This window comes from Solanum verrucosum, unplaced genomic scaffold (assembly GCF_900185275.1).
Source record: "Solanum verrucosum unplaced genomic scaffold, falcon-dt-bn FXZP01000035.1, whole genome shotgun sequence".
NCBI classification, from domain to species: Eukaryota; Viridiplantae; Streptophyta; class Magnoliopsida; order Solanales; family Solanaceae; genus Solanum; species Solanum verrucosum.
Window position 1 is genome coordinate 175,873 of NW_026020234.1, and position 12,654 is coordinate 188,526.

Below are 12,654 nucleotides of genomic sequence, written 5' to 3' on the forward strand. Positions count from 1 at the left end.
TCGTAGCTAAAGACATTAACGGGTAAAAACATTATAAATTAAAGGTGGGGGGGGGGGGGGATAACAAGAGTGTCAATTAACAATGGGGAGTTTTTGTCACTAGTAAGTAAAAACAACAAAATCAACAAGGGTTTCTAAGTAATGAGAGGGGATCCTTGGGATGTGATAGGAATACGGGTTAAGCAAGAATATTGGGTACCTGCTTTTGATAGAAGATTCATAGAGTAATTTTGACTAGGCTAGACTTTAAGGGGGATAAGCTCTCTCTCGAGCAACTTACCCCGTTTCAAATGTGTTCCTCTCGGAAACCCATTCGCCGCATGAAGACCAACCTATGCCTTAACCCACTCACTCTCTCGAGCTGAGTGTGTGGACATGGGACTAGGGTTCACTATTTTGAGCTGAACCTCATGTTGACCCACTTACACTAGGATCAATCTAGTGGTTTTAGTTTTACGACCTCTCTCTCGCAAGCCGAAAACACATAAATAAATTTGTATTTGAAACTACAAATTAATTAAATTCATCCACAACCACTAAACGAAATCATATTTAAACTACGAATCTTCTATCAACAAGCAAGACCCAACAATTATCTTAGCCCATATTCGCTAAATCACACCCCAAGAATTGGGGTTTTTAGCCACACATCAAGAGATAGAAATTTATACCTAAATGAGCTTGCATTCAAGTGGGTATGAAGATTTAAGTCTTGTTACAGGCCAAGGATGAAGAATCCAAGAGATCTAAGTCCAAATCTTTGGAGATGAAACCCTCTTCTTCTTCAAGTCTTCTAAACCCTCTCAAACTTAGAGCAAAAATATCAAAAAATACTTTTCTCTAAGTGGAAATTATAATAATTGTTCCACACTAAAACTCAAAACTCTAACTAGTATTTATAGTTATCACAGATTTGTGCTGCAGCGGATCGTTCGGCGTCATTAGTTAGAATCGTCGATCAACTCGGCTATTCTCCCTTTAGTGTAATTCATCGCCGTCTTGTACCAGCCTTCAGCATCATCGTGATCTGGGTTATTGGGCGGCATGGTACTGCTTTGCAGAACTGCTCGGTGATGCGCCGACTGCTCCCTCTTTCTGCCGACATGATCCTTTCCTTTAGGGCTCACCACACTGGAACAAAAGGTGAAGTAAGACCCTTTGTCGACTTGTCAAGTGGACTCGGCAATTTCCAGACCTTCATTTCTTCATTTTTTTCAGCCTCTTCGTTCCTTTTTGTCACGCAGTGTCCATGTTCTCCTTAAAACTTCAAATACCTGAAACTTAAGGGTTTTGATCAGATATTGAGATAAACTAAGCATTTGAGGACACAATTCTATTAAAATATAGCCCTGAATGACTTTCTTGCACTTCTTGATTTTCCTCAAAACCATGGGTAGGAGGGACTATCTTGCACTTCTTGATTTGCCTTCTCTTTTCACCGCACCCCCAACTTAGGCTTTAGGCCTAAGTTGGCTATTCAAACTAACCACAACTTCATGAGGATCATGGGAGATGGATTAAGAAAGGTCTAGTTTTCATCAAGTTACTTCCAAAGAAAGGTAAGGCTCAAAGGGTGTTCAAGAGAGAATCACACACTCACAAGGTAGGTCACAAAAGAGGTATATGTCAATTTAGCTCACACTCTTTGAAGTTGCCTAAGATCATATCAAGAGATAACATCACTTAGTTGACCGGACCAACGGGGCAAATTCTAGGATCTATCACGCATAGTTCACATATAAGCTCATCACACTAGGCATTGACACTATAAGTTAAACAAGACTCCACACTTTCGCTAGTGTGTAATGATCATCACAAGAGACTCAATTTAATACTAGGCTAGTCATAACGAGATGCAAAGAGTTCACATACTGTCTATGCAACTTCATTTGGCCTCATCATAGCCGCGCATTCATGTTCATTCGATTGTAAGCACTATTCAAGTCATCGATATTGATCGAAACCGAGACTCAAATTTTGCAAAAGAACAACCACGTTTAACACATGAGTGGTGGCAAAAATGTGTGAAAAATTCAAAATTTTTTAGAAGGGTCAAAATTGTTTTGCAATGTAAAATAAAAGGAGCCATAAGCTCAAACATTCACAGAAACAAATAAAACACAAAATTTTAAAGCGGAACAACCCAAATATATACACAAAACATAACTATCAACACAAAAGGTATGGGCCTCACCCCACCACAATTAAAAAGTACTTGTCCTCAAATGCAAATAAAAGTATCAACAGTAAAAATATAATAAGACAGAGAGAGGTAAAAAAGAGTTCTGTCTATGCTGTCTCTCTCTTTGTTGGGGTCTCAGTAGCTGGTGTAGCAGTCTGTATATAGGCATCAGTGCCCGGAGTAGCCTCAGATGGAATAGCAGTGCCAGATCCACTAGGAGCTGCTGTGGACGTCTCAGTCGGCAATGTCTAGATCACCGATTGCACAATTATCTCTATAAGATCTGGCAAGTCTCTGAATATGTCCTCATCTCTGCTCTCTTGTGTCTCCTCAGCATGAACTGATATCAACTCCTCGTCGGTCTTTGCATCCAACTCTGTATGTGCTGCGCCACCCCCCTACACATCTCCGGTGGTCTCAGGAGCATCCTCATCATCTTCCCTCTCTAATAATAAAGTGAAGTCAGTAGACTTAAGATAGTCTATGTCCTTCCTCAAATTCGCAATCTCGACTTTTAAAGCCGTCACCTCAGAGGCCTCCCCCTGTCTTCTCTCACAAGAAATAACTCTCACTGTCAAGGCATCAACAAAAGTTTGAAGGGGGGTAAGTGCTGTTAGTATGGCCCTTTTGATCATCTCCGAAACATACCTCTCCAGTCGGGTGGCTCTCACATCAACTGAATAGGCCAACTGCTCCATCTTCAGGATCATGGCCTGAGTGATCCTGGTAGGCTGGGAGGATGAAGAAGCACCTGGAGCCTGTGAGAAAGAGAAAGAAACAGTGGGTATACTTGGGGCTCAGAGGCAGGAGTAGGCGAAGATGCCTCTACTAGTAATGAGTCAATATTGACCTCTAGAGAAGTGTCTACTGGAGCTGCTATCCTTTTGTCAACCTCCTCTAGAGTGGAATCGGCCTCGATATGCCGGATGTCTGTGGAGGATGAAGGGATGATGTCTATATCATTCGTAGGATCCCGGGGTACTCTGGCATGCCGACATAACTCAGTGATCAAGATCGGGAATGGCAGAGAGGTAAGTCTCTTCTTGGCTCTCATGGCCATCTCCTGCGAAGTAAGCTGTCCTAGGTCGATCCACCTCTTGGCCATGATAGAACCAAGGCAAGCCGCGCAGAATAGACTCATTCTGGGATGGCATGATAGTGCTACTAATGAAGCTAAACCAGAACCTTGAGGCTATGTTCATGTCCCTCTTCTCAATGGGAGCTCCTGCATCCATCCACCTCGGGGTGGTGCCAGAAATCATAGGAGCCAACCAAACCATAAAGTCATCCAGGGACTGAATAATCGGCAACCCCTCGTAAGGGAGTGCAGAGTGTAGCGGTTTGCCTAATACATCATTAATATGCCCGCTGTGACACTCCACCTCCTTGCCTCTGACCATGACCGACTTCACCGGTCGAAACTCACTTGCCTTCTTCTTATTCTTAGGCACCAACTCCCCATAAGCAGTGTAAAACTCTCTTACCCAGGAGGGAATGTAGGGGTCTCGAGGCCGTGTGAATTGCTCGAATCAATGGTATCAGAGAGTTTCAAACACATCAGGATGCTTGCCTTCTAGGCCCTCCAAGGATAGTAACTTCTCTTCTATGATGGTCCGTAAACCATCACCTTTCAATCTGTTTAATAGCCTCAGTGGAGGAACTATAAGAAGTGCCAGAGTTATTGAGGGTGCCTGTGCTGGCACTAAGTCTGTAGTAGGAGGAGTGGCAGCTGAGGGAGTACTGGCGTCTGTGGACTGAGATCTGGCCCAGAGCGTATCCCTTCGGTTGATCAGAGGCTGTTCATCCTTTGGTTCAGAGAAATCTGGCTCAATAGCTGCTCCCTTCTTTGCTATATCCTTTTTCCATTTGCCTTTTATCTCCCGGTGGGAGATCTTGCTTTCTTTTATGTGAAGGACGTGATCCTCCTTCATTTATCATAATGCCCTTTGCCTTTTTCTGAGGTGGCTAGGTTAGATTGGTGCCTACCATATCTGCAAAAGATCGAGAAGAAACTCAAATGCAAGCACACAAAAGTTATTGCAGACAGACTCGTCGATCCAGTCGGCGAGTCGCCAAACCTCTTTGGCGAGTTGAGTCAAGCTCGCCGAAGGGATTGGCTCAACAATTAAGGCAAGTTGGTGATGGTAAGGTCCTTTCGGTGACTCGCCGACTACTTTCGGCAAGCATGGGTTTGTCTGTCGAAAGTTACAGTTTATGAGGGTTCCAAGGATGCAGATTAAGGGCAATAAGAATACTTTCAGCGAGTCACCGAGTGCTCTCGGTGCCCACAAACTTATCACCAAAAATTATAGAATCAAATATCAATCAAGGCGCCAAATCATCGATGAGATGGGGACATTAGGCAAACCATCGAGTCGTTCGGTGAGTTTGACTTAGCTCGCCAATCGACCCAATGTGCCTATTTTTGACCCATCTTCTATAATTCAATCCCGCAACCCCCAAAAATCAAATCAAAACATGCACTCATGGAATTCAAACAAGACCCATCCTACCCTTTACCCCGGGATACTCAAGTTTCTCTCAGATTTGCCGCATTTGGCCATTTGACGATATTTTCTCTTAAAAGAGGCATCACCCGCTCTATAATTGAGCAACTTTTTGACATGTTAGCACAAACATGGGCTACTTAGACTTCACCCAATCAATCTAACAATGCACAATAATGACCAATTCATTACAAAGCACAAAGGTTATCGGTATTTGACAGTCAAACTATATGGGGAAGATTTCTTTCAAATTAAAATAGGCAATTAAGGATTCTAATCCTACCAGAGATACACAACACACATCAATATGATATTGTTACTGCAAAAGAGTTCAAAATTTTCAACAATAAACTCAGGGTTCGGGAACCAACCTTTGATGCCGATTAAATTGAGATTGAAATGCTAGGTGGCAACACGCTGAAATGCTTCGTAAGTCCACCGAGTTTTACAAGATCTGAGTCAACCTTGAATTAAGCCAAACGGCGGGTCAAGTCGGGCTCGCAGACCTCTTTGGCGATCTGCCGACTGCCCGTTTTCTCACCAATTTGTGTTTTCTAAACACTTATCGTATTTAAACCTGCACAATCAACACACCATTATTTCTAAAGGCAAAATAAAACATTTAGAGTTGATGAAGGTTCGAGATTAAACTTGCTCAAGTAGCAACCAACGGTACCGTCGACGGACCATAGGTCCATCCACAGACCGTGGATGGGCAGTCGTAGGTCTTGGCCTGGGAGATGAGTTTCAGTAACTCAAACCATGGAGTGCCAGTCCACAGACTGTAGGTGGTGTATCATAGGTGGAACATTAGGGAAGTCTGACAACTGTGGAACCATGGAGCAAGACGACGGACTGTAGGTCGACCCACGATCCGTCCTGCACAACTGTTGATGCGGATCAGAGAGTTGAAGGTTCCAGTACCTAATGAAATTTTCTAAATTTTGAGCCACCGAGGGGACCTATAGACCGTCGGTCGACCTATGTTTTGTAGGTCAAAGCGTTAACTGAAATCGAGTCCAAGCCTGTTATTTCCTTATTTTGTTTCCTTTTTATTTAGGACTTGTTTTCTATAAATAGGGGATATAAACCTCATTTTTTGAGGTTAGAAATTATTGTATACTTCTAAGTTTGTGTTTTTGGGAATTAATTTGCAAACTTTTAGCAATTAATTTTTCGGAATACGTTTTTATAAGATTTTGACTTTGAATTTTAATTGAAGATTTTGGGTTTCATCAATTCTTCTTGTAAGTTCATGAATTCTTTTTACCCAATTATGAATTGTGTTCTTTCAAGAATGAATAGCTAAATCCATAACTAGGGTTGTGGGAACCATGAGCAATTAACAAAGTATGAATAATAATTAAGTAATTCTTGAATAGTGTTTATGCATGTATTGTTAATTCTTTCACTTAGAAGTCTTTTTAACGGTGTGCAATGTTAGAACTCGCCTTGTTGCTACTTGCCGGACCAAGGAGGTAGTTAATGAGAAAAGAATTAACAACAGAGATTGAGTGGATGCTATCTAATAGTCTAATGTCAATTGGTGCGAGGGTGAAAACTAAGCCATACATTGATGTGATGTCTAATCTGAGGTAAAGGTAAGGTTTAGTAAAGTATACACTCATAGACGGACCAAGGTGCGTAGTCAAATTCCCTATTTGGAGGACCAATCATTAAGGGATACCTAACTTACACACTTTGCATGTAAAACACTAGGAAATGATTACTATTATTAGGATTACTGTGGTAAGAGCTTGTGGGGAACACATACGTCCTAGTTTCTCTCTCATATTGATAACTCAAAGTTTGAATCTTGCTTACTTTTACTTAATCAACAATCTGTTACTTGCTTACAACAACCCCCCCCCCCCCCCTTTATTTACTTGTCTCGGAAATAGTTTGACTAAACAAACATAATAGTAAGTTAAGTGTAAGTCTAAACCATATTCCTTGTGGGATCAACCCCAACCTACAAGTTGGTTTTTTTATTTGACAACGATCGCTTATACTTCTTTAGGGAGGTGTAATTTGAGCGTATCACATACTATCCAAAATTTTGAAGACATGTTATGAGCTTGTCTGATTGATTATAAGGGCAATTGAGATGACCATTTTACATTGATTGAGTTTGCTTATAACAATAGCTATCAATCGAGTATTGATATGGCTCCATTTGACACATTATATGGTAGGAGGTGTAGATCTCCTATAGATTGGTTTGAGTTGGGTGAAGTTTCCCTAATAGGTCTCGAGTTGGTACATGATGCCATATAGAAAGTTTGACTTATTAGAGAAAGGTTGAGAATGACTCAAATTCGGAAAAAGTTCTATGCCAATGTTTGAAGAAGAGATCTTGAGTTTGATGTTCATGATTAGGTTTACTTTAAAATTTAACTCATGAAGGGTGTAATGAGGTTTGGTAATGTCATGATCTCATTAAGCATTAGTCAACTTAAGACATAAGGCATAAGCATAATCAAGATATAATAAGCATCATAATGAAAGAGGAATACTTCCTTAAGTAACCTCACTTATCCTTAGCCAAGACATAGGTCATCCGTCTCTAGTCAAGCTCAAATTATGGAAGGCATATATAGCAACACTCAATCAAATCATCTTCATAACATAATCACATTATTCATATATACTTTTAAAGACACATAGATTCACCTCTATGCCTAACTTATAAAGGCTAATGGGAATTCGGCTCTTGCCTTAATTACTTTAACACTATGGGTACTCTCCTCCACAATCACATCATATGACACGGGTAATCGCCTCCACATCATTTAATAAGGATCATGGGTACTCGCCTCCATGTCCATTAATCATATTAGGAATGTGGGGAATCGCCTCTTGTTCAATTCTAAAGAGTAAGGGAATCATCTCATATAAATAACACATGGAAGTCATGGGTAGTCATCTCTAGCCTCATCATTCATTAAGCATTTTAGTCTAGATTTATTTTAGGTGAGCAATCCTTTCAACCTAGAATCGTTCATGTGAGTAAACCTTTCACATTCATTGAATCAGGCTTATGATTTCATTGTAGGAAGTATCCCTTAAATACTACAACATCAATAATCAACAATTAATAGTCTAGGCATTAATCTCAAAGCACTACATCATATAAATAATAGATGCTTCAATCTCAAGCAATTCTAAAGAGAATTCTTCAATCCTATAAGAAGATATCTTGCCCATAAAGTTTCCATTCATGGCACCAACCCAAATCATATCAATTCTACCCTAGAATCATAAGATAGGCATGAGTACATGTAATTTCATCCTGAAAACATGTAATTCTATCAATTCAATCATAAACAATCATAATATACTCAATTGGATCAACATTCATCATAACCCACAACATTAGAAGAAACCCTAACTAGAATTGGGGAAATTCTTCCATATATTTGGACCATATGGAAGAAAACCCCTCAACAAACCTTCTATAGTAACAGGCCAAACCCAAGAAACTTCTAATGTCTATCGATGATAGAGGTCTAGGCCAACTCTTTACCGCATCCGTTTTCTTTGGATCTACCTCAATACCCTTGCTTGAAACTATATGGACAAGAAAGGCTACAGACCTTTACCAAAATTAACATTTACTAAACTTTGCGTAGAGTTAGCAGTCGTTGAAATTTTCAATACAATCCTCAAATGGTCAATATGCTCATTCTTGCTCCTCGGATAGATCAAAATATCACAATTACGAATATATCAAGGTATCTTCTAAATACCATATTCATCAAATCCATAAACTTTGTCGGGGAATTAGTAAAACCAAAGGACGTCACCAAAAACTCATAATGACTATATCGGGTTCTAAATGTTGTTTTCGGAATATTTTCCTCTTTCACCCTTAATTGGTGATAACCCGATCGGAGATCAATTTTGGAGAAATAACTTGCCCCTAGATGTTGGTCAAGTAAGTCGTCTATTCTTGGAAGAGTATACTTATTTTTTATGGTTAGTTTGTTGAACTGCTGATAATCAATACACATATGGAGCGAACCATCTTTCAACAACACCGGAGCACCCCATGGAGAGATACTTGGTCGAATGAAAACCTTATCCAATAAGTCCTTCAACTATTCTTTTAACTCCTTAAGGTCCACCGGAGCCATTCTATACGGAGGAATAGAGATAGGTTGGGTATCGGGGAGAAGTTCAATCCCGAAGTTAATTTCCCTTTCGGGATGAATACCGAATATATCATCGGGGAAAACTTTCGAAAATTCTTTTACAACTGGGACCGACTCAAGAATAGGAGTTTCAGAGTTTCAGACTCCACATCCCTCACCCTCACTATATGGTAGACATAACCCTTTAAGATCATTTTTCTAGCTTTAAGGTAAGAAACAAATTGACCTCTAGGCATATAATTTCTTCCCTTCCACTCTAGGATAGGTTCATTTGGATACTGAAATTTGACTACTCTAGTCCTACAATCAATAGAGGTGTAACAGGAATGTAACCAATCAATCTAAGGATGACATCGAATTCTATCATGACAAGCTCTATCAAATCAACCAAGGTGACTCTATGGGATAAGAAAACGGGACTTCTTCTATAAACCCTCTTAGCCACCATAGAATCACAAACATGGGTAGAGACAGAAAAAGGTTCTAACATTACATCGGGTAGCATATCAAATCTCATGGCTACATAGAGTCACAAATGACAAAGTAGCACTGGGATCAAGTAAAGCATACACATCTATTTGAAAAAGTTTTAACATACCATTCACCACATCTGGGGAACTCTCTTGATCACCTCTAGTTTAGAGAGCATAGAAACGGTTTTGCTTAGGAGCATTCCAACCCAAACCACTTGGACCGGATGAAGGATTTGGTTGAGCCCTACGATGACCATCTCCATCATTCTTAGCAACAGAAGGACAATTCCTTATTTTGTGATATGTATCTCCACTACAAAAGCAAACATTAGAACTCGCTAGAAATTTCCTCTCATGATTTCTCCCATATTTAGCACAAGTAGGCATTGAAGACCAATTACCTTCTCCTTGAGGTTTTCGGTTAGACACCCTCTCATTATCATGCCTTGGAGGAGAACTAGAGTTACCTTGCTTGGAGAACTTTTGCCGAAACCTTGAACGACCCCGTCCACCAGAACTAGAATGTGAATAGTTACCATCATCCACTCTTGCTCTCTTTGCCTCTGTAGATCTTTCCTTGAGCTTTTCTTCCTCAATTTGTTGGGCATGCACCATAAGGCGAGAAATGTCCATGTCATGGAAAAGCATAGCGGTGCGACACTCTTTGACTATCATGTCAGACACACTTGATACAAACTTACTCATCTTGGGCCCTACCATCCGCCACAATAGAAGGAACATATTTGGATAATTTAGCGAACCTCAAGGAATACTCCCTTACACTCATATTTCCTTGCCAAATATGCATGAAGTCAAGAACCTTGCCATCTCTCATCTCTAGAGGGAAGAATATCTCAAGAAAAACACTTATGAACCTTTCCAATTCTATGGGACCCGCTTCCACTAGCCTTGCCTCTTTGCACTGATTGAACAAAATCTGATCAATCCCTTTGAGTTGGTAAGCGGCTAATTCTACCTTCTCTATCGGAGTCACTACCATAATTACAAGTACCTTGTAGACCTCGTCAATAAACTCTTGAGGGTCTTCCTCAACTTTGGAGTCATAAAATTCTGGAGGGTTCATTCTTGTAAAATTCCTCACTCTTGCCGCCGCCGTACCCACATTTGGGTTCATGGGGACTACCACCTATCTATTGTCTTGTGCCGTCATAGCTTGAGAAAACACTTGGAACACCGACCTAAACTTCGAATTTGCTACATTCTTATTCAACGGGTCAATCGAAGCTTGAGAAGGAGCTTAGGCAGGAACATTAAGAGGAACCTCTTGATCAACGTTGTCTTGTTCCATCCTTCTAGCAGCCCATCTAGTAGTCATATCTTGAAAACCATCAGGAACGGATTAGGATAAAGACTTATAGAGTTAAATTCCATGGCACGACTTAGAGAGGTGAAGAAGTGAAATTTCCTAAAAATATGATTGCCTCTCATTCATAAATGTGGCGCACTTCACACTTATGAGCAAGACTCTACCAGACGTGGTTTGAGACATCCTAGAGCAATTCTAAACCTTGTGCTTTGACTACCGTGTTTTCCATGACCCCGGGGTACCTCTTCGATGTAACAAGGTGTATAAGACCCTGACAGGACTCATACAATCCACTTAGCATATCATAACATAATGTAATAAAAAAGGTGAGGAAATTTAAATCATTTCAAACAATCAAAGTCTTTCATAAAATGAGTGGAAGCCTACCAACATTTTCTCAAACCATTTAACGTAAGAGATAAAAATCTTGGGACACAACATATACAATAGTCCAACATAAAAAGAAAGTCATAAAAGAGAATGGGTGATCCAATCTCCAATACAATGATGACTCACCAAAACATCACTTCCTTGATCAACTATGAACCTAGCCACGAGTCTGAGAATCAATGTCGTCGAACCTTACATTTGATAAGAATGTAAGAAAGAGTATGCGTTAGTACAAACATGTACTAAATATGATGGCTAGCATAAACAACAAAAATATAAGCATTAGTCAACATAAGACATCAGGCATAAGCATAATCAATAAATAATAAGCATCATACTTAAAGAGGAATAGTTCCTTAAGTAACCCCACTTATCCTTAGCCATGACATAGGTCATCCGCCTCTAGTCAAGCTCACATCATGGAAGGCATATCTAGCAAAACTCCAATCAAATCATCTAACATAATCACATTATTCATACTTACTTTTAAATAAATGGGGATTCGCCTCTATGCCTAGCTTATAAGGCTAATGGGTATTTGCCTCTTGCCTTACTTACTTTAAGATTATAGGTACTCGTCTCCACAATCACACCATATGACACGAGTATGTGCCTCCTCATCATTTCATAACGATCATGGGGACTCACCTCCATGTCCATTCATCATATTAGGAGCATGGGGAATCACCTCTTGTTCAATTCTAAGGAGTACGTGAATCACCTCATATCCTTTACATATGGAGGTCATGGGTAGTAGTTTCTAGCCTCATCATTCATTAAGAATTTTAGTCTAGATTCATTTTAGGTGAGCAATACTTTCAACCTAGAATAATTCATGTGATTACACCTTTCACATTCATTCAATCATGCTTATCAATTAATTATAGGATGTATCCCTTCCATACTACAACATCAACAATCAAGATTTCATAGTATAGGCTTTACCCTCAAAGAACTACATAATTTTAATGATATATGTTTCAATCTCAAGCAATTCTAATCATAGTTCATCAATTCTGTAAGAAGATATCTAGCCCACAAAGTTCCCCTTCATGGCACCAACCCAAATCATATCAATTATACCCTAGAATCATAAGATAGGCATGGGTACATGTAATTTCATCCTAAAAACATGTAATTCTATCAATTAAATCATAAAAAATCATAATCTACTCAATTGGATCAACATTCATCATAACCCACAACATTGGACGAAACCCTAACTATAATTGGGGAAATTGTTCTTCAAATTGTGGAATTCTAGGGGACTCCATGGGAGGAAGGATCCCATGGATAAAAAAAACATCATATCTTGATTACAAAGGCTTCACAAGCTTGAATATTGGAGACTTGACTTGACCGTAGCTAAAATTTCATCCTTCTTTTTCACACTTCTAGAGAGAGAATATTTAAGGGGACTTTGGGGTTTTCTTTTGGGATTTGAGAGAATGACTTAGAATGGGGGATTTTGGGGATTAAAAATAATTATATAGGTATTCTAGACTTATGCAAAATGACACCATATTGATTTATTTAAAACTGGAAACGACCCTTAAGTCCTCAACTAAGCCATCCAGCCTCGTCCCACGAGACCTCGCTGACAGATCATGGATGGACATAC

The 12,654-nt window shown here is 39.8% G+C and overlaps 1 protein-coding gene across 1 annotated transcript; it reads right to left on the bottom strand.

Annotated features, from left to right (window-relative positions):
* Positions 1-9,481: 9,481 nt before the first annotated feature.
* On the bottom strand, positions 9,482-10,451 carry LOC125832782 (uncharacterized). The gene is made up of 2 exons (XM_049511978.1): positions 10,137-10,451; positions 9,482-9,907 (listed from the first exon to the last, which is right to left on the bottom strand). The coding sequence occupies exons 1-2, from the start codon at positions 10,449-10,451 to the stop codon at positions 9,482-9,484; spliced, it is 741 nt and encodes a 246-aa protein (XP_049367935.1).
* Positions 10,452-12,654: the final 2,203 nt, after the last annotated feature.